The 23,385-nt window shown below is 33.3% G+C and overlaps 3 protein-coding genes across 3 annotated transcripts in view; 1 reads left to right on the forward strand and 2 right to left on the reverse strand.

The window, feature by feature from the left end:
- The window catches only part of LOC133175867 (uncharacterized), a 169,173-nt gene that overhangs the window by 139,377 nt on the left and 6,411 nt on the right, over positions 1-23,385 (reverse strand). The window lies entirely within an intron of this gene.
- Positions 3,509-6,115, forward strand: LOC133175656 (fucolectin-5-like). Its single transcript, XM_061310767.1, has 4 exons — positions 3,509-3,532; positions 3,649-3,710; positions 4,773-5,065; positions 5,895-6,115. Exons 1-4 carry the CDS (start codon positions 3,509-3,511, stop codon positions 6,113-6,115), a joined length of 600 nt encoding a protein of 199 aa, XP_061166751.1.
- LOC133175657 (echinoidin-like) lies at positions 12,557-17,600 on the reverse strand. Its single transcript, XM_061310768.1, has 4 exons — positions 17,411-17,600; positions 13,109-13,197; positions 12,924-13,020; positions 12,557-12,798 (listed from the first exon to the last, which is right to left on the reverse strand). Exons 1-4 carry the CDS (start codon positions 17,598-17,600, stop codon positions 12,557-12,559), a joined length of 618 nt encoding a protein of 205 aa, XP_061166752.1.

Below are 23,385 nucleotides of genomic sequence, written 5' to 3' on the forward strand. Positions count from 1 at the left end.
ACCCGATCATGACAAGGAGCACACTGTGGATGTGACAGGTCGACAGGGGATGCTTACTCCTCCATGGCACCTGAACCCACCTCTGATGTTTTTGGAGGTCCGTGTTTGCTCTGCTCCCGAATTGTATTGTTTAAATGGACTATGAGAGCTTGAATACTGCTCATTATCTCCTTATTTCATGATTCAATATTTAAATGATATGAACTCATTAAGCAAGCTTGCTTGTTTCCATTTGCCGAACTCCTAGGCAAACATAATTAAAGAAATGGGGTCAAAATTCAGATATCCAGATGCATTAATTTTGATTTTTTAAAAATTTATTTTAGGTGCAATGTAGAAGAAATAAGTGTCGGACAGGTTTAAAAGATTGCTTTAAAAATGAAGGGGCGGGTATTGTAAGGAAAAAAATTCAACTTACCTGAAACTTACCTGAAAAAATCTTCAACTAATTTCCCAAAAAGAAGAGAATTCTCCCAACTTCAATTAATTAAAAGTAAAAATTTACATTCACAAAAATATGTCTGAATGTTATGGTCACATGGGTGGAAGTCAGGTGCAAGTGAAATAACTTTCCAGAACTAAAAAATAAATTCTTATATTCACCTGAAAGGTCACGTGCAGGTCGATTATACGTATTTATCTTACAAGTTCATTTTATCTTATAAGTTCATTTGGGTGTTGTATCATAATTAACAATATGGAAGATTATTACTTTTGTATTTAATGCCACCTGTTAAATTTAAAATTAAAAATATGTCAGTTTAAAAGTGAAGTCGATGACACGATAAGATCACAAAAATGTCTAGAAAGTAAAAATTGCGGCTATATTTAATTTATTACTGTTTTATTATAATTGTGTATTTTAAAGAAAAGGAACACATTAAGTTAATATAAGAAGGCTAGTTTTGAAGTCAAGAATCTTTAAAGTAAAAAAATGAATTTCTATAGGTATAGATAATACTTTTTTTATGTTGTTGAAATGTCGAAAAGTTTCATTTGCACGTATAAATATGTATTGCTTTAACCCTGTTGGCATTTTCTTATAAAGTTGAAAGTACAACTCATTATTGTTATGTGACTTTTTGAAACACTTGCAAATATATATAAAAATATATAGAACACTGACACAGAACAAGTATATATTTTTTATTTAAGAAATTTGTCTGCCCTGGTGGATTCTTTCTACGATCTAGAAGACTTTGTAAAAGCAGTAATTAAACATTTGTATATCTTAACTGTACAAGTCTTTAAAATTTGTTTTATTGTATTGATAAATTTGAAACAATAAACATAAGATGTGATCATTTAAATCTAGTCGTCGGTGTATTTTCTAAACAATCTTATATATGAACTATTGTGTTTGAACAATTACTGTTTAATCGAGCAAGGACATTTAATATCACAAAAGTTGTACACATGTATATATACACATTTATTTCTTTTTTCCTATTTTCATTTTGTCAGTGGTTTGAAATGTAAACAAATATTTGTTGTTGTTTTTTAATTTATCAAATTAAATGAGTGAAAATCAAAGCTGAAACTAGCTGATGACGTACTATTCTAGTCCAGGCAGAGTGACCCCAACTCTTTAATTCTTATATCATTTTGTTTTTACTTCAACTTTGCCTTCAGGAGTATCTAAATACATTCCTGCTCCCATTTTTATTGATGACCTGTTATATTTAACATCTAAGTGTGCGTTGTTGAAATTTTAAAAGTTTCATATAAATTGTTGCTGTACCCAGCCTCTTGACATTTCTTTTCATAAAAACTCTAAAACATACATCGGGGAAAGCTGAGTGAGATATTCATTGTTGTGTTGTGACTTTTTGTACATTAATCCTTTGCATGATAATTTCTTTTAAGATCACATTTTTGTTATATGAGATTTGCAATAATTTACAATTTTAACGCTGGAGACCTCTTTTGACATTTTAAGAGTGTAATTAGTGATGTGAATTTTAATGGGTCTAGTGTCAATGTCTGTAGGATTATTTGCCTGGCATTAGGATTGCTTTGTAGGATTTCATCTACCTAATGCAATGGTGTTTGTTGTTATTTAGTCACTTGTTGGAAGTTCATTGCCTGCATTGAAGTTTATATAATTTGACTTGTTTTTATGTAGAAAAAAAATGAGAATACTAGTGAATGAACATGTATGATTCACCACTTCTGACTGCATAAATGATGTTTCTGAAGTGACAAGTTGAACAGATATCAGGGGGTCGTACCATAAAGCTTGCTAAGTTTTTGACTTAAATAGGGTCATAAGTATCTTCTAGGTGCAATCTTAAGACCTGCCTAAGTACTACTTAAGTATGTCTTAAACTGTAACATAAAACGGACTTAGGTAGGTCTTAGCTAAGTCAAACTTATGTTCAAAATATTTGTTATGAATCATCCTAGTTTTTCAATTTATTTATATATATATATTTGTAAAAATGATTTAGTTACGTTTTTAATCACATATATATTGTCAAGGAATGAATTTATGTATTTTACTTTTACTTTGATGTTTCAGCATCTGTATTGACATCTCTCCCCCTCCTGTCCCACAGTATCAATGACGTATTGTGAGTTTTACATTCGGCGTACAGATAAAAGGTTGAGCATTTCCTGTCTTGAGAATTCGGCCTAAATTAATGTCAACCATCTTTCTTTTGATGTTACAATTTCTGTTTTATTCCATTTCATTGGCTATCTTTAGAAATGTGGGAGGAGTTTGGGGGAAAGAGATGAGATTTGTGTGTATGTTAGTTGAGAGTCTGAATTTAGAGTTTTAGCGAGTTGAATGTTACTTTTGGAATTCTTAAATAAATAACCATAAACATGTAGTGACGAGCATTTTCTTGGAAGTTATAATCGCATCGTCACAATATTAATGCTGACGTCCTTACCTATCGGATTTAGCTAGGTTAGATTAATTTCGTATTTAATTAAAGTTAATTCTGTTTAAATTATTCGAAATACAATGTATTTGAAAACAAATATTGCACGGTCACAAAGTGACACTAGTGGTTCATTGTAAATGCGTGAATATTGTTTATCACTCGAGACTGCGATGTTTTCAGTTTGCCGTTTGTTGTTATTCTTTCGTTTGACAAATGTTCACTTGCTTTCAAATTGTCTTTCTCGCAGACATGGCACGATAACCGAACGTTTATGTACTTGAAATTGAAACTCTAATTGAAAAAAAAGTGCAAAACAATAGGGACATTTTGAATTTTTTCCTCCTATATCAGTAAGCAGAAAATGCAGACCTTTTATGATATACTTATTTACAATTTAATGAAGGATGGAAATTAAAGAATTGTTTTCAGAAAATAATTTTTCGTATATCTCCAACTTATCAACAATCTCTCTCTCGCTCTCTCTCTCTCTCTCTCTCTGGAACGTTAGTGAACGGTAGTGAACCCTGTCTGAATCCTCGCTTGTTGCGTTCTACATTCAATTGTAATGATTCCGGAATTTTCAGATACGACCATGCAGAGTTCTCAATTAGTCACTGATGACATCACGTGACATCAGTCGTGTATAAATACCGAGACTCTGCAGTCGTCTGGAGTTGTTCTTGGGACGCAGCCAAGGTTAGAAGACGAGTGCAGTGAATGAAGTATTCACGTTAAATATTCCTCGCCTGTTTTACAGTTAGAGAGAGAATTTGGAAGGCCAAACCAGTTAAGGCCTGCCACAGACGAGGTTGACCTCCAGTATGGAGGCTAACCATAGTTTGTTGGATCTCGTCTGCATTGGCTGACCAGTCTGTCCAGGCTGCTATACTCATTGTCCGTCCTGAATAAGGCATCCTACAGTGAGTGTAGTGGTTGAAGGGCTATCACATATACTGTCCGTCCTGAATAAGGCATCCTACAGTATATGCGGTAGTCCGAGGGCGACTGGGCTCTATTTTAATTAGTGTTAGGTTAGGACTACCATTGCTTGCCTCCGATTGTTATATTGATTCACCATTTGATTATTGTTTACCTAGATAAGGTTAGGACATATTTGTATATTTCGGCAGTCCACTTAAATCATACCAATCAGTTTTTAATCATTTAATGTTGAACACCCCAAACCCTGGAATTGACCAGGTACGACCCCTGTGTTTAATGTAAATACGTTACAGAATCTAATTTACAGAAAATCTTTATTTGTTTTCTAGTCATCATTCTTTAATTCACCGACAATTTTTAAAATCATTTCATCTCATTTTCTCACAGTGAACAAACAAATCCATGATTGCTGTATACAAATTACTTTTATAATTGAAATTATACAATATACTTATAATGATTAGTGTTTATAACCTAGGTCCCACTAATATTTCAAACGTATCCCAAAAATAATATGTTGCATTTACATGTATATGTCATTTAGAGAGTGATATTGTAATCAGTGATGAATAACCCCCCCCCCTCCCCCCCCCCCCCCGACGAAAAACTAAAATTCTTATACCAGTATATTAAATATAGAAAATTATTTTTTAATGCATAATATAAATAGAGGAATGTTTTAACATAGATAGTCAACCTTAAATAGTTCTAAATATATGTTTAAGAAAGTTAAGCCATACTTAAGTCACCTCTTCCGGCCGCCTAAGTTTTGCTAAGATTGTCAAATCTTAGCACGTTTCTAGTTACGGTCTTAAGTTTAAGACTGTACTTAAGTCCTACTTAAGCATGGGCTTAAACTTAAGTACCCTTTATGTTACGACCCCCAGAAACTTAAGATGCCTGTGTGAAATTTAGCAGTTAATAAGTAAAAAATCTTAGCAATATCAACTGGGATACCATTTTTGTGTCTCCTTACCTCATACATTGGATATCTTACATTGTTTCAGATAACCTTGCCCTAAATAGCCCTGTGTTTATGAGCTCTGTATTTGACGATCCTGTCTATGCCTACCAGCGCCTTGGTAACGGTAGTCTCGCAGTGAATGGAGAAGTGAAATCTGACAACACAGAGTGCTCATGTACTCACCGTGACTTACGACCTTGGTTGACAGCAGATCTATTGGACTACTTCTTCGTCAGACGGGTCGTTTTCGTAAACAGAAAAACTTCAGGTAATTTGAGACTTTGAATTGACTTTGTATTTTTTTTTTCCTATACCGTCGCTCCCCATCAAAATCAGTACATTGAAAAAAGACCCCTATACTAATAAATCAACAAACCATTACATCTCCTGCTGTTTTGGTATCTATGTTATCTCCACTGGGAAAAAAAGTCAGATTTTGACGCATACATAAATATATTAAATGAATTTCTACAAAACTGATCATAAGAATTTTAAGTATTTTATTGCGAAACAAGCGTAAATTTAAAGCATTTGTAACCGAGATCAGGGGACCAAAAAATGGCGGTTACTCCCAGACCTTCTTGGTTTTATAGTATAGGATCAATTTTTGTATTGATCTATTTAGATGGGGAGCACCTTTAGTTGGCGAAAACTTATGTTAGGCTTATCAATGCTTATTTTCTATTTATGTTATTATTATAAAGCCACATTCGAAATATTTTACCGGCATTATCACGTTATTCAATTCGGATATCATAGAGTTTGATTTTGTGTAAGGTAACCTCTAAATTCTTTTTTCTATACGAAATACGCTGTTTTCCGGTATATAAATACCGCAAATAGAATAAATGGGAGAGGGGGGAATGATGATCTTTTTTATATAATATTACTAAAATCTGCTTCTCGAAAATTTACTTATTATGTTGTATTTTTGATTTTTTAAGTTTATTATTTATGATGTTATGAAAATTGCTGAATTTAGGCAATATTAAGTTTGAGTTTCAGTTTTTAGGTATTTGAGTTAATGTTCATATTTATAATCTAAAAAGTACAGGCCTACTTGAAGCATAAGTTATTTTGTTTTCGTCCTTTTTAAGAGGATCGTCTGCATGATTTGAACGTGACTGTGGGAACAAACAACGTGACCTTCCCCTGTTTCTGTGGATTCTTTAGCGGTCCTGGAACGTCTCATCAGAAGGTGGACATGGTGTGTGCAGAAAACTGTAGAGGGCGCTACGTACGTCTACAAATTACCTCCCCTGTTCCGGAGTATTTACAGCTATGCGAAGTGGAAGTCTACAGTGATTGCAATATCTAGCTCATTTAATGACCTAAAACTAATACTCTTAATAAGCTTGTATCAAAAAATTAAAAAAAGATCAACTGTTTAAAAAAAAACACTGAAATTATATGTATGGAGAAAAAACAATATTCAAGCTCAAAAGTCCATTAAACAATACAAATTTTGCAGCGCAGCAAACACAGACCTCTAAAACATCAGAAGTGGGATCAGGTGCCATGTAGGAGTGAGCATCCCCTGCCGACCAGTCACACCCGCCGTGTTCTCCTGGGAAATAACGAAAAATCCGTCGACAATTCAGTGTGTAAATAATGGCCTAACAATTAGTATGAAAAACGTCAGTCAGCATTTGACTTAATGATAAATTGTATTTGCTGACAAGGTCATTGTATCGACCATACAACTTAGGAAGGACGACTTTAAACGAGACTGTTGATATTCTTGTTTCGTCAACGTGTTTGTCAATAAATTACCTCGTTTTAGAAATTTCTCATACGTAGAGCATCTCTTGCGTATCGAATCAACTGAGAAACATAAACCCCGTATGCAGGTGATGAAGGTATATTGCTGCATAAGTAAGGGAAGATGACGATTGAAAAGTTAGAGTCATCACGTTTATCATAAAGCTTGGTTGTTAGATTATCATTAAGTCTTTTTCTAGTAAAATATCCAAATATGAAACAGATGTGTCAGACTCTGTGGTATCTTTTATTTCAAGCTCACCGGGATATATCATATCGACAAAAGAATGGAAATAACCATTGTTAACTGACATTACGTCGTCGATATCTAAATGTCGAGTTGAAGGCCACAGCGAGTGTTTTCTTCTTTTCACGTATAAGATGGAAAGGGTTTTTTAAAACCCGGTGTTATATTTTGTATATTTACTGTAGCAAGTTGAAGCAGACGACTATCGATTTGCAAAATCTTGGATCCTCGGTAGATTTGTTACAGGAAGATTTTTATATTCACTAATTTGCAAGTTGCGCTGTTTATCACCAACAAACATCATCTAGTTTGAACTGAGAATCACGGGTTACTCTTCGAATCAGGTGGATGTTTAGTTGTCGGTGATAATGGTGCAAGACGTAAAGAAAGTCGCGACATCAGCTGGTTACGGGAAATTCCAAGTTTTCAATATAACTTCCGCTCTATCTCTTCTCCGCACATGACAAAAAAGAAAAAAAAGTCCTCGTGATTTTAAAGGTAATTGACTGCCATATCTTGAAAATACCCCAAATCTTAATCTTTGATTGATTGTAATTTCAGACATATATTGAAAAGAAGAATATACATTACAAATAATTTCAATAAATATAAATACATGTGCACTTTAGAATTATAAAAGTTCAGTCTTAATTTTATAGAACTTAGGCATGATTATGAATGTCAATTCAAACGTAAAAACATATCATGAATTTTAATATTCATGTTTTTTACACTGAATTGTCTACGGATTCTTGGATTTTTTTTATTTACTCGATCATGACAGGAGCACAGGATGGGTGTGACTGGTATACAGGAGATGCTTATTAGAGGTCCGTGTTTCCTCTGCTCCCGAATTATTTTGTACCGATAGATTTTTCGCTTGATTAATGTTTGTTATACATGTGGACTGACTGTAGCTACGTCTTTCGGAAAAATTACAAAATCTTGATTGTTTTTCTTTTCTCTCAACCAATCACATTAAGCCATTCTATGATAAACAACTTGTAACACGTGCATTTGAGGTGTCAACTGAATCCTTGTCTAACTATTTATGAAAGCTTTAATTTGATTGGTGCTTCTCAATGAGAGAAGCAAGCCCACGAATATTGAATGAAATATGCCAGGAGTCCAACGGCATAGTGTTGACTCAGGACCCCTTGCTTGCGAGGATGTTGTTTTTCAGATCCTTAGGATCGGACTAGCTTAATGTCAATTATTAGGAGATTTGTTTGTTTTAAAAGTTAAAGTTGTAGGCAACGATACAGAGATGTAGATAAAAATTAGCCCCCTCCTTCCCTTTAAATCTTTCAGTGGCAAAGACAACAGAATTCGTTGTTTTCTTATTCGTTTATAACCAGAGAAACAAAACAAAATGAGGCTAGGATCCTGGATGTTATCATCGTCTTCCGATCACACTTGATATGGCACCATCATCTAGGAGCCTTTGTAGAGAAAACACGTAAATAAAATCAAATCATAATCTAAATTCATTTTAATTCATTAAATTCATTTATGATTCCTAAATGAAGTTCTGAATATTATGATGGAACAGAAAAATGTATTGTACCTGTACTTTGTAAACAGCCAAAAAACTTTTTGAAACACCAATAAAACAGTGTTTTCCTGTATTTGTCAATCTAAGGGACATCATACTCTTGATTTATTTGATAAACAAGAGGCCCAAGGGTCTTAACCGTCACCTGAGTATAATGTAATGATCCATAGATTAAAACAAAATAAGCTGATAAATAAAGCTTTTTTGCCCAAAAGCAAGAGAAATAGGATGATCAGGGATCAGCAACATATTAATTCAGTTCTCAATTACAAATCTTAAAGTTGATCTATTTATTTGCCTGTACTTTCCCCATTTGTCACTATCCTCATGCGGACTAAACAAAACAATAGTTCTAGAGCGCTATTAGTGAACACAATTCATCCCCCCTCGCATTGGCCTCTCTTGATCTTTAAAGATTATTTATTGTACAGAGATATCTTAATTTTGTCCCATTTTCATTTATCTATTACTCAAAAGTTTGCCTGACCATTAAAAACTATGAAAGTACTTTTGTATTAAATATTATAAAATTTCTTGTATAATTCTGTTATTCAATTGACCTTTTAAGTTACATTATTTACAGTGATTAACTATTATAGGTGAATAGCAAAGGGGAATAACTTCTTTCAGTCGAAATAAATAAATTGACCAAAGGGTACAGAATTTCAAAATTTGGTAAAAACATCCCTGTTTATTACAACTTTATAAACTCTATTTGCCTCCTACATGCCCAGGAGCAGAGAAGATTTTCAAGGAAATAATAAATTTTCACTATAGATTCAATACAGCCCCACCCTAATACCAATTATCCTTGACCCAGGGGCCAAGATATTCACAATTTTGGAAGAGGCACTCTTGCTCATCATAACCATGTACTTAGTATGTTTCCTTAACAATGCGTAAAGAAGATTTTCAAATAAATAATGCATTTCTACTATATATTCAAAAGAGCCTCACCCTAACACCAAAATCCTTGACACCGGAGTTATGAATTTTAATTTTTTAGAAAAGATAAATGAAATTAGTTTTTCTGTTAAATACCTTGGGACAGAGTAGATTTTCAACAAAAAGATGCATTACTTTATACATTTAATAGACCCCCACCCCAACAGGAACCCCTGGGGCCACAAATTTCACAGTTTTGGAAGAGACATCCTTAATCATCATAAACATGCACCTAGTTTATCTGCTATATACCCAGGAGCGAAGATTTTCAAAGAATTAATGCCATTTCACTATGTATTCAATATAGCCCCGCCCTAACACCAGAACCGCTGACCCAGGAACGTTAACCAAGATATACATAATTTTGAAAGAGTTGCCCTTGCTCATCATAACTATATACTTCGTTTATCTGCTTAATACCTAGGAGCAGAGAATAAGATTTTCAAAGAAATAATGCACTTTCACTATATAATCAATGGAGCCCCCCCCCCCCCCTCGCACAACCCTTCACCCTGAGGCCACAAATTTCACAATTTTGGAAGAGGCACCCTTGATCATCATAACTATATATATTAGGTTTATCTGCTTAATACCTAGGAGCACAGAAGAAGGTTTTTAAATAAATTATGCACTTTCACTATTTAATCAATAGAGACCCCCCTTCCCCGCAGAACCCCTGACCCTGGGGCCACAAATTTCACAATTATGGAAAAGGCACCCTTGATCATCATAATCATGGACCTAGTTTATCTTCTTTATATACAGTGGGAGAGATGAAGATTTTTAAAGAATTTATGCATTTTCACTTTATGATCAATAGAGCCCCGCCCTAACACCAGAACCCCTGACCCAAGGGCCATGAAATTCATAATTTTAGAAGAGGCACCCTTCTTTATTATAACTATCTACTTCATACATCGGCTTAATACCCAGGAGCAGAGAAGAAGATTTTCAAGAATTAATATATTTTCACTATATTACCATTAGAGCCCGCCCTAACACCAGGACCCCTAACCCAGGGGCCATGAAATTCATAATTTTAGAAGAGGCCCCCCTCCTCATCATAACTATGTGCATGTACTTAGTTCATTGGTTTAATACCAAGGACCAGAAGAGAAGATTTTCAAAGAATTAATGCATTTTCACTATATTATCATTAGAACTCCGCCCTAACACCAGAACCCCTGACCCAGGGGCCATGAAATTCATAATTTTAAAAGAGGCTCCCCTCAACATAATAACTATGTACTTAGTTCATCGGCTTAATACCCAGGAGCAGAGGAGAGGATTTTTAAACAATTAATGCATTTTCACTATATAATCATGCTGCGAGCCCCACCCTAGCGCCAGAACCCCTCACCCTGACTCAATGCTTATTACAATCATGCCAACAGTTTGACTGCTTAATGTCCATGAGTAAAGAAGAAGATTTTTAAAGATTGCATTAATTTTAGTGTGTTTGGCCCCACCCCTCAGCCCCCCCCGGGGGGGGCAGGGACAATGAAATTCACAAATTTTGTCCCCCTTCATCCATAGATGCCATATGCCAAAATTGGTTGAAATTGGTTGATCGAGCGGTTTCAAAAAAGAAGCAGAAAATGTTCAAATGTTAACGCACGTCGCACAACGCACGCCGACGGACGAAAACGGATAGCAATAGGTCATCTGAGTAAACTCAGGTGACCTAAAAAACTAATCCTTCTGTCATTAAGCGTTATTGAAAGGACGAGGCGGGTTCCCTATCGTAGATACAAATTTGGGGGTGGACGAGTGCGTAGCATGAGACTCCGAACCAAATTTGTATTTACGATAGAGAATCTGTCGAGTTCTCTTAATGATTTATGACACGAATCAATCAAAATAAGCACCTCCCACTTTTAGCTGTGTAGCATCCGCAGTATACAACGTAAAAACAGTCAAATTAGTTTTGAGAAGGTGGTAGACGCATTTGATTTGAGCTCTTTTGATTTCTTAACAGATAAGCTAGACGATTTGACCTTTTTGCAGATTTATGACATTATGGAGATTGATCCTGAAATATTCGAGGAGTTTCAAAATCTCAGTTAACCTAGATACAAATACATGCGATACAGACAGATTTCTATGTTTAATGTCACGGATTTTTATTTTCTCATTGAAATGCGACATTCAACACGAATTGATAGATATGTAGTAACTCGTCAGTGATAAGGATTTAAGAAGAGTTTTTTAAAAATCAAAGCACTTAAAAATGGATGTAAATGATCGAGAACAGTGGAAAAAAGGAGAGGTATGGAATTTCACTTAATGGATGCTGCAACCGTGAACGATTGGCTTTACCGTTCTGAAGGGGACATACAAAAGCTATGCAGGGAAAGCAAACAGGTTTTGAGAATTTATTCAACACAGCATCAGTTTTCCATAACTGTGAAGATTCCTTTTCGTTTGGATCTAAGTAACGTGTACCGTTAGATTCTGTGTGGAATAAGTTCTTAAAAGTGATTGAGAAAATTTGACATTTTACATCCACAAGGAAATATTAACCCAAAATTCATAAAAGGAAAAAAATCAGCATTTACTATTTGTACGTGCTTTCGACATATTGAATTAGATTTATTTTTAGACCGTGCTGTATTTTAAATACAGAAAAGTTGGCTAATACAACACAGTATACAGGGCTAATACAAAACGAGAAATAGCTCCGCCCACTGTAGTCTCGTTCTGTATTGCTGATACAGAACAGCAAACTTTAAATAAAACATCACCATCGCGTCACAATAGTGGTCTTCAGAATATTTTTTGAAAGATGAATTCATTTACAAACACTAAAGACATTGTACTTTGGGACTAGTAAAAATTGAAAACATGTTATGCAACTTGTTAAATAATGGTTAGTTTTAAGAAAAAGGTCAAAGATTAAAGTTTTAATTTCTAAAGGATTATTAAATATTGATAAAGAAAATAACCAAAGGTTGTTGTCTCTTAGTGCTCTTGTTTCTCTCTCTCTCTCTCTCTCTGATAGATAAGAAGCGGTCAAAACTATTGAAAATATTTTTAAAATAAATAATTAAAATAAAATATATTTCGCATAAAGAAAAATGTGATTTCAATAAAAAGCGATACAATTAAATTATCCATTCAAATATAAACTCAGAATAATTATGCAATCATCACAAACTTCTCTAATAACGGACGAGGAGTTAGGAATTATCAATATTTTCTTTTGGAAATTTTGAAAAGGAATCAAGAACTTATCAAAGATTTACGAAGACTTACGAAGATTCGCAGATAAATCTATGTCTGTTGGTGCAGGGAAGGTCATTCCAGTGGTAGTCCATGGCCCCTTGAAGCTCTATACAGTCCTCGCCGTTGCTATAGTCGTCTGGTTGCCCTGGATTCCAGTCCGTAAAGGTCACAGGGTTACCACTTTTGGCCCACGTGAAGGATCCCTCAATTTCCATATCATTTCCTCCCAACCAGTAAGACACTTCATTTTGATTCTTAGAATGGGAATCTAGGAATTCAGATACGGTTATATATCCAAATGTTTGAAGCATTCCAAAATTAAACATACAAATGCACGTTGTGAAAAGTTCTTCGTAAAGAATATGTACAATAATTTGAAAAGAAAATTCGTACCATGACCATGTATGATCTTAAGTTCTCCTTCTAAAAATGCATTCTCGGTGGCGCTCCCAATTTCAACAAGATTCGAGTTCATACTGAGGCAATATGACTATAACAGACATTTTCATTCTTATTATTTACAATTACTGGTAATTCATCATTGTCATTCATTATTTTGCTTCTACAAAGTATTTTACCACGGCTTCCGCCCAAGTCGCTGCTTCACTAGCGAATAAATAACAGCTTCCTTGAAACTTTGTCCATCCATCTCGGCAGTCGCCTCGCACTGAAAAAGAACATCTTCAATAGAGAATAGTGGAAGGGATTTATATACAGTTGCACAAAAAATAATATTAAAAAAAATTAAACATGTGGGAATTTAAATATTTTTAACTTCAGGAAAATCCAAAGTACATCAATTTACAAAAACTAAGGAAAACTTTTTGCCGTTTTGCATCCAAGGAATTTTACTACAAGTACATCGTATCTAATATTATGTTCTGATAGTAAATATATTTCTTATCTGAATTTTCCTCTAGTAAAACTAGCTGTGATAAATAAATGAATTCGAGAAACTTCTGACTTGCTACTAAAATTATGAAAGATTTTTAAACACATTTTTATTGGATAACTTTTTGAAAAAGATTTAATGAAAGAAGGTAAACTCACCAGAGCATATAAAATGTGCAGATACAAAAAGCAACACAGATGATAAATACGAAGCAAGAAGGGTCATTATTCTGTAGACTGACTACTGATAAGATCAAATCGTCGTTAATAAAGTGCATTATGATAAGATCCCAAGTCCAAAAAGGGATACCTATATATATGTGTACATTGTATATCATGATTTATTGCATCGAGAACATACATGTAAGTAATATTACCCATACAAAATTATTTTGCTCTCTCTCTCTCTCTCTCTCTCTCTCTCTCTCTCTCTCTCTACACTGTAAAAAATGTGTTTAGATGATAGACACATTCCTAAGCACTTTCTTGTCACACTTTTTTTAATGCGTTTAAATTTTAAACATGTTGAATTTCAATACACAAAATGGAAAGTGTTTTAAACCTAAATACTTACATATTTAGAGTTTAAACACGATTCTAAACACTTAGATTCGCGTTTAGAAGCTAAACACTTCAATGTTTTAAACAAGGATCTGCAAGAAAAACAAAATATAACAGGTGTGTCCGTTTTAAGTTTTATTTACTTCTAAACATCATATTAAAATGATAAAAAAGGCCTAAATAAAGTAAAGTGTCCTGACGCAGTCACGGAATCATTGATCGATGGAATTCCTTATACTTGTGAATAGTTTCCGTTGTTTGTTACAAAGTCTTTAAGAAGTTTTGACATACAAAACTATCTGGCATCTAGAGTTAGTAACATCCAAGTTGTTGAATTGCCTGCATTTTGTACCAGTAGCATAATACAAAGTAAATATAAATGTAAAAGACTCCAGCTATGGTGTGCTTCTTGCAATGTGATGCAATATGGATCACTATTTCAAATCCGTCGTGATGTAAACAAAGCAGCAGAGTATCTGGATAAGCTTGAAGGTATTTTCTACGGCAGTATAATTCACATCCATTATCAGAAATGAATTGTGTTCTTTCTCTCGGCTACCCAATTAAGTTAACCTGTAAGAAAGGACGTACGTTGCATTTAAGTAACAGTATGTGCTCCTCACTGAACATGCTGAAGTTTTACATTTATTTAATTACTAAGCATATAATAAAAATGTTTAAATAAATATTATTGTAACTATAGATTCAATATTTACTCTCATTAATGAATACATGATATGACACCGAAAGGCATCCTTGATATAAAGTGCAATGTTATTTACTTTGCTCATCATGTTTATTTTATATAAAAACAAAGGCATACATACCCTATAGCAATAACAATGAGCCTTTCACGTGTTTTTCACTATTTCTGCGGTGGTTGGCACTCAAGTTCTCATCAGCTTTCTTGAAAACATCGTTTACTGTTTTGTTGCGATTTTCTTTGTTTCGACAACCGCGCTTATTAACGTTCAAATAGGTATCATTTCCGGGAAGATAACTCTGCACTTAACCGAATTTAAAACAAAAAACATGTTCAATATCTAAACGCGTATAGATTTTTAATACATTTAAACATAAGTGTTTTGTTGTTAAACACAATATCAAACACGTTTAGATCTAAACACGTAATGGAAGTGTTTAATTCCTAAGCACATTTTTTACAGTATATATATATATATATATATATATATATATATATATATATATATATATATATATATATATATATATATATATATATATATATATATTAGGGATGTCAACGAGTACCCGGTTAACCGGGTACTCGATCGAACGTCCGAGTATCGAATACTAAGAATGGTACTCGGTTACTCGGATGTGTATTTTTTCTTATTTTAAAGTAAATATTTTTATCAAAAACTTATCAAGAAATAACTTAAATATGCATACAGGTAATTAGCGTGTTGTTATCTACACATGTAAACACCCGTTATCGCCTATGGCTGTGTATATACAGTAATTAGTGACCAATCACCTGGTGCACAGCTGTTCTCACCTATTGTGGTCCTTAATTTTTTGATGGCTTCAATGATTGTTTTTCAGTGAACATCGTTTAATAATATGGTCTATTATCTTCAAATCATTTTTTGAATTATTTAGTTAATAAACGGCAGCGAAATCGGACATGCATAGAAATGCCGCTACCCACTTTAAAATTTTTTTTTTTTTTTTTTTTTTTTTTTTTTTTTTTTTTTTTTTTATTGCCCCATCACATGTCCAAGTATATAATAGTGCCAGGGTTGGGGCCCTGGGTTCACTAAGTAACATACATAATACACATATATATTACACAATCATAATGTGACAGGACATTTTTTTCACATATCATTCACACACCATTCGCTACATAACATGCATATGATTATATTTATAATAATATTTAACAACTGAAATCTTAATATAATCAGTGAAAAGTTGATGTACATCTGTAACTGCATTGTTTTTTCAAATATATTAATCATATTAAAACATTATCAAATTCCATCGTTTTTTAAAACTGTCCATTTCCCCATTTTTCTTATAAATATATTTTTCACAATTAAAATAATACATAACCTCTTGTTTGACCCTCTCAAAAGATGGTACACATTTTTTGCATCTATTTCTATAAATATGCTTTTTTATTATACATACTACTAAATTAAATATATTGTTATATTTATAATGTTTTCCCAACAAAACATCAACTTTGTTTAGAGATATATCAACTCCAAACTGTTCTTTCATCCACTCCAGTACATTTTCCCAAATTTCTGCAACACACTCGCATTCCCAAAAAAGATGACAAAGTGTCTCTGGGTGTTTCTTACAAAAACTACATAAATCTGAGTCAGTAACACCAATTTTGTGTAAATATGTATTTGTAGCTAAAATTCTATGTACAATTCTATAGTGGAACCATCTTAACTGTATATCATTTGTTATGTTAAAAAACAGAATGTTTTGTTTTTTCCACCAAAATTCATCAACATTAAGTTCTAAAATTTTTTCCCATTTCATTTCACTTTTTGGTTTTTTGTATTTCTGACTAATAAAAACATCATAGAAATCTCTTGCACCTTGTTTGCTTTTTGTTATTGTTTGTAAGAATTTTGGGAAGAAAGGTTGATTTCTTTGAATTATCTTATGATCATAATTCAACTGCAATTTTCTAATACAATTTGTTATGCCTAAAAACATTGTAAAAGGTGTTTTTAAATTATATTGTTTACAAAAGTCTTGGTATCCTAACAAAGTCCCATTTGTATCATAAAAATCAAAAACAAATTGTATACCTTGTCTCAGCCATGACTTATAACAAACACTTCTGTTGTTTATACATATTGATGGATTATACCATATGGGACTTAAAATAGATGTTTGATCATCAATACATAATCTCAAATCCAACAATGCTGAAAAAACATCATTCCAGAAAACATTTTCCGTATCTTTCTTAAGTTTTTTTGAAAAATCCCTACCATAAATAACTAAATATTTAATGTCAGGAATTAAATCTTTTAGCAATTCTTTCCAGGCTGATTTACATGAACTATCAAACAATCTGCGAATCCATGTAATTTTTAAACTTTTACAAAATGAATCAAGACATGTCATTCTCATACCACCGTTTTCATAACTTTGGCATATAATATTTTTAGCCACCCTAGCCGTTTTGGTATTCCAGATATAATGAAAAAATATAGCTTCAATTTCTTTGAGTTTTTCTTTAGAAGGGCTCGGTAAACTAATTAATAAGTGACTAAATTTAGGTAAAAGCAAGGTTTTTACTACTGTTATACGACCTGCCGTTGATAAATGTCTTCTAGACCATGATGATATAAGCTTTTTGACAGAGTCAATCTTTGGCAAAAAATTCAAATCAAACATAGTGTTTGTGTCTAGATCTACACAGTATGCTATACCTAACACTGTAAATGGTTCCTGTGACCACATCAAGTTTTGATATTTATCACACAAGTTATCATCAGTATGAACAGTAGATCCAATCCTAATACATTGAGTTTTATCATAATTTGGCTTCAGTCCAGAGAATTTGGAATACTGATTGACTAGAGACAAAGCTGATCTAATTGAGTCTTCTGAACCATCCATTAATAAAACTGTATCATCAGCATATTGTAGTAGTTTATATTCTTTATCTTCAATAACAATGCCCTTTATTAATTTATTATTTCTAATCATAATTCCCATTATTTCTGCACATAGTAGGAACAAGTAAGGTGAAATTGGGTCACCTTGCCTACAACCTCGTCCCATTTGGAAAAATTCAGAAAAAATACCATTTTGAATAACACATAACTTAGGTTCTCTAAACAAAATCTTTATCCATTTTAAAAAATTCTCACCAAAATTAAAAAATCTGAGTACTTTAAAAATAAATCTCCAAGAAATAGAGTCAAATGCTTTCTCAAAGTCAATCAATAAAACAAGACCTGAATGATCATTCTCTTTACAATAATGTATGATGTCATATAATAACCTTGAGTTTTCACCAATATATCTACCAGCAAGAAACCCTTTTTGATTTTCATGTATTACTTTTGACAGAATTGGTTTCATTCGATTTGCTAAGACACTAGATAAGAGTTTATATGTAATGTTCAATAATGTAATTGGTCGCCAATTTTTTAATTGTTCCCTTGGCTTATTGCCTTTTGGTAGAATAGAAATAATTCCAAGCATCTGAGTATAGGATAATTGACCTACTTCATAGCTGTAATTAAAGGATTTGAGAATATATGAATTAATATCTGTCCAAAAAAACCTGAAAAATTCTGCTGTAAAACCGTCAGTTCCAGGTGTTTTGTCGTTCTTAAAATTTTTAAGAGCTTGAAGTATTTCTTGTTTTGTAATTTCAGCATTTAAAATGTTTTTCATATCATTATTTATTTTAGGAACCTCAAAGTTTTGGAATAAGTCTTCAAGATTTACATCATCAAGCTCCTGATCTTTGTTTTCATATAATTTTTTGTAAAAGTTCCTTACTTCTTCTAAGATATCTGCTTGCTTATTTACATATTTACCATCATTATTGATTAAATTGCTAATATTTTTATTGACATAATTTCTTTTTTCTAAGGCACAAAAATATTTTGTAGGTTTCTCCCCATCTTCTATCCATTTACAATGACTTCTTAACAATAGCCCCTTCAATTCATATTTTCTAATTTTCTCTAATTCTGTCTCAAGGTCACTTATCATATCTAGATAAATTGACAAAGGGTAATTATTATACATATCATGTAAAATTCTAAGTTGATTTCCAATCTTTGCTTTGTGATCCCTCCTTTCTCGGGTCAAATTTGCAGATAATTGTATTGCCATATCCCTTATTTTCATTAATAGAACATCAAGAAAAAGATTATCTGGTATTCCTAACATTGATTCATCAATACGATATTCATTATCCGTTTCCCTTATAATTTTTTTAACATTTGTCACAAATTCTTTGTTTCTCAATAAGGAATTGTTAAAACGCCAGAATCCCTTTCCACGTTTAAATTCATTAATAGTAATATCTAATTCTATGATAGAGTGATCAGTCCTATAGCCTGGCATCATGTGAACATCATTTATAATTGATAAGAGTTCCTCTGATACTAAAAAAAAGTCAAGTCTAGCCTGTTTTACTGGGTTCTTCCTACTCCATGTATATTTTTTAGCATCTGGGTTTTTGATTCTCCAAGGATCTACTAAATTGAATTTTGATTTTAATTTTTCAATTTCAAGTTTATTTTTGGGATTGTTTTCTCTAACATAATTGTAACAGTCTAACTGGTAATCTTGTACTACATTCCAGTCTCCACACATAATTATAAAGTCAGTATCAAAAAAATCATCCATTTTTAGGGTCTTCCGTCTTCAGCGGAAGACCCTTCTATTATTGTATTGTTTCCTTTTCTTATTAAGGTCTTCCGTCTCCAACGGAAGACCTTATTGTTTTCGTTCGGTTTCTTTTTCCCTATTATTATTATTATTATTATTATTATTATTCTTACCGATTTTGTGCACGCGAGTTCTCGAAAATGTCTTGGCCGATTTTCATGAAACTTTCAGATCTGATAGGTATTGATCTGAACCTTATTGGAAATTTTTTTCGTTGATGACGTCACTTTCCATCTCGAGATATTTAGGATTTTCTGATTTTTAGAGGGTCGGCTTGTCCTGGAAACTTTTCCGAAACGACTTAAGATATTGATTCAAGATTTTCAGTGAAGGTAGGGGAAGGTTTGTAGATTTGCAGGCAGGTGTCCAAATCTCTCTAGCGCAAAAGGCGCCGAAGCTCGGTAGGACTCAAAAAATGTCTCAGAAACATCTCACAAAATTTCAAACCTTTTCTTTCATATCTTCACACCTGTTAAGAATTTGTTAAAACATATAGAAGAAAAGTTGTGCAGAATGTTACGACCTTTCATTTGATATCAAGAAAAAGGGGCTGACCCCTCAAATTAGGGGCTGAGAGGGGCCAAAAGTCTTTCATCTATAACTCTTTAACGATCAATAATTTGTAATACATTACTGAAGCAAAGATGCTTATCTTAACGATTTACAACAATATATGATAAGATTCTGATCATATGTTACGTAATAAGGGGTCACAAGAGGCCAGAATGCTAAATCTTTGATGCTTTATATCTCGAAAAGGGGGAATATTTTGATAAGCAATACTGAACAAAAGATGGTCAGAATAATGTTCTAAATAATATGCACCCTTTCAATTCTTATTTAACGGCCCCATTAAGGACTTGGAGGGTTGGCCCCTAAATATTTCCATTCAGCATATCTCCACAACGAAAAGAAATCTCTGAATAGTTGTTGAACAAAAAGTCTTCAAAATCACAAGATCTTTCAATTGGTATCAAGAAAAAGGGGCTGACCCCTCAAATTAGGGGCTCAGAGGGGCCAAAATTCTTTCATTTATAACTCTTTAACGATCAATAATTTGTAATACATTACTGAAGCAAAGATGCTTATCTTAACGATTTACAACAATATATGATAAGATTCTGATCATATGTTACGTAATAAGGGGTCACAAGGGGCCAGAATGCTAAATCTTTGATGCTTTATATCTCGAAAAGGGGGAATATTTTGATAAGCAATACTGAACAAAAGATGGTCAGAATAATGTTCTAAACAATATGCACCCTTTCAATTTTTGTCAAACAGCCCCATTAAGGACTTAGAGGGGTGGCCCCTAAATATTTCCATTCAGTATATCTCCACAACGAAAAGAAATCTCTGAATAGTTGTTGAACAAAAAGTCTTCAAAATCACAAGATCTTTCAATTGGTATCAAGAAAAAGGGGCTGACCCCTCAAATTAGGGGCTCAGAGGGGCCAAAAGTCTTTCATCTATAACTCTTTAACGATCAATAATTTGTAATACATTACTGAAGCAAAGATGCTTATCTTAACGATTTACAACAATATATGATAAGATTCTGATCATATGTTACGTAATAAGGGGTCACAAGGGGCCAGAATGCTAAATCTTTGATGCTTTATATCTCGAAAAGGGGGAATATTTTGATAAGCAATATTGAACAAAAGATGGTCAGAATAATGTTCTAAATAATATGCACCCTTTCAATTCTTATTAAACGGCCCCATTAAGGACTTGGAGGGTTGGCCCCTAAATATTTCCATTCATCATATCTCCACAACGAAAAGAAATCTCTGAATAGTTGTTGAACAAAAAGTCTTCAAAATCACAAGATCTTTCAATTGGTATCAAGAAAAAGGGGCTGACCCCTCAAATTAGGGGCTCAGAGGGGCCAAAAGTCTTTCATCTATAACTCTTTAACGATCAATAATTTGTAATACATTACTGAAGCAAAGATGCTTATCTTAACGATTTACAACAATATATGATAAGATTCTGATCATATGTTACGTAATAAGGGGTCACAAGAGGCCAGAATGCTAAATCTTTGATGCTTTATATCTCGAAAAGGGGGAATATTTTGATAAGCAATACTGAACAAAAGATGGTCAGAATAATGTTCTAAATAATATGCACCCTTTCAATTCTTATTTAACGGCCCCATTAAGGACTTGGAGGGTTGGCCCCTAAATATTTCCATTCAGCATATCTCCACAACGAAAAGAAATCTCTGAATAGTTGTTGAACAAAAAGTCTTCAAAATCACAAGATCTTTCAATTGGTATCAAGAAAAAGGGGCTGACCCCTCAAATTAGGGGCTCAGAGGGGCCAAAATTCTTTCATTTATAACTCTTTAACGATCAATAATTTGTAATACATTACTGAAGCAAAGATGCTTATCTTAACGATTTACAACAATATATGATAAGATTCTGATCATATGTTACGTAATAAGGGGTCACAAGGGGCCAGAATGCTAAATCTTTGATGCTTTATATCTCGAAAAGGGGGAATATTTTGATAAGCAATACTGAACAAAAGATGGTCAGAATAATGTTCTAAACAATATGCACCCTTTCAATTTTTGTCAAACAGCCCCATTAAGGACTTAGAGGGGTGGCCCCTAAATATTTCCATTCAGTATATCTCCACAACGAAAAGAAATCTCTGAATAGTTGTTGAACAAAAAGTCTTCAAAATCACAAGATCTTTCAATTGGTATCAAGAAAAAGGGGCTGACCCCTCAAATTAGGGGCTCAGAGGGGCCAAAAGTCTTTCATCTATAACTCTTTAACGATCAATAATTTGTAATACATTACTGAAGCAAAGATGCTTATCTTAACGATTTACAACAATATATGATAAGATTCTGATCATATGTTACGTAATAAGGGGTCACAAGGGGCCAGAATGCTAAATCTTTGATGCTTTATATCTCGAAAAGGGGGAATATTTTGATAAGCAATATTGAACAAAAGATGGTCAGAATAATGTTCTAAATAATATGCACCCTTTCAATTCTTATTAAACGGCCCCATTAAGGACTTGGAGGGTTGGCCCCTAAATATTTCCATTCATCATATCTCCACAACGAAAAGAAATCTCTGAATAGTTGTTGAACAAAAAGTCTTCAAAATCACAAGATCTTTCAATTGGTATCAAGAAAAAGGGGCTGACCCCTCAAATTAGGGGCTCAGAGGGGCCAAAAGTCTTTCATCTATAACTCTTTAACGATCAATAATTTGTAATACATTACTGAAGCAAAGATGCTTATCTTAACGATTTACAACAATATATGATAAGATTCTGATCATATGTTACGTAATAAGGGGTCACAAGGGGCCAGAATGCTAAATCTTTGATGCTTTATATCTCGAAAAGGGGGAATATTTTGATAAGCAATACTGAACAAAAGATGGTCAGAATAATGTTCTAAATAATATGCACCCTTTCAATTTTTGTCAAACGGCCCCATTAAGGACTTGGAGGGGTGGCCCCTAAATATTTCCATTCAGCATATCTCCACAACGAAAAGAAATCTCTGAATAGTTGTTGATCAGAAAGTCTTCAAAATCACAAGATCTTTCATTTGATATCAAGAAAAGGGGGCTGACCCCTCAAATTAGGGGCTCAGAGGGGCCAAAATTCTTTCACCTCTAACTCTTTAACGAACAATAATTTGTAATACATTACTGAAGCAAAGATGCTTATCTTAACGATTGACAACAATATATGATAAGATTCTGATCATATGTTACGTAATAAGGGGTCACAAGGGGCCAGAATGCTAAATCTTTGACGCTTTATATCTCGAAAAGGGGGAACATTTTGATAAGCAATATTGAACAAAAGATGGTCAGAATAATATTCTAAATAATATGCACCCTTTCAATTTTTGTCAAACGGCCCCATTAAGGACTTGGAGAGGTGGCCCCTAAATATTTCCATTCAGCATATCTCCACAACGAAAAGAAATCTCTGAATAGTTGTT

The sequence above is a fragment of the Saccostrea echinata genome, unplaced genomic scaffold, assembly GCF_033153115.1.
Source record: "Saccostrea echinata isolate AGI-Se365-2 ecotype Australia unplaced genomic scaffold, CSIRO_AGI_Sech_v1 ptg000064l, whole genome shotgun sequence".
Classification (NCBI taxonomy): domain Eukaryota; kingdom Metazoa; phylum Mollusca; class Bivalvia; order Ostreida; family Ostreidae; genus Saccostrea; species Saccostrea echinata.

What these genes read in the sequence shown, in the direction of transcription:
- LOC133175656 (XM_061310767.1), top strand. Translation starts at nt 3,509, where the DNA reads ATGACATCACGTGACATCAGTCGT. An exon ending in CATCACGTGACATCAGTCGT is followed by an intron (nt 3,533 to 3,648) that starts GTATAAATACCG and finishes CCTGTTTTACAG; the next exon opens with TTAGAGAGAGAATTTGGAAG. An exon ending in CGTAAACAGAAAAACTTCAG is followed by an intron (nt 5,066 to 5,894) that starts GTAATTTGAGAC and finishes GTCCTTTTTAAG; the next exon opens with AGGATCGTCTGCATGATTTG.
- LOC133175657 (XM_061310768.1), bottom strand. Translation starts at nt 17,600, where the DNA reads ATGGATGGTTCAGAAGACTCAATTAGATCAGCTTTGTCTCTAGTCAAT. An exon ending in GGAACCATTTACAGTGTTAG is followed by an intron (nt 13,198 to 17,410) that starts GTATAGCATACT and finishes GTTCTTTTTCAG; the next exon opens with TGCGAGGCGACTGCCGAGAT. An exon ending in TAAGATCATACATGGTCATG is followed by an intron (nt 12,799 to 12,923) that starts GTACGAATTTTC and finishes CTGAATTCCTAG; the next exon opens with ATTCCCATTCTAAGAATCAA.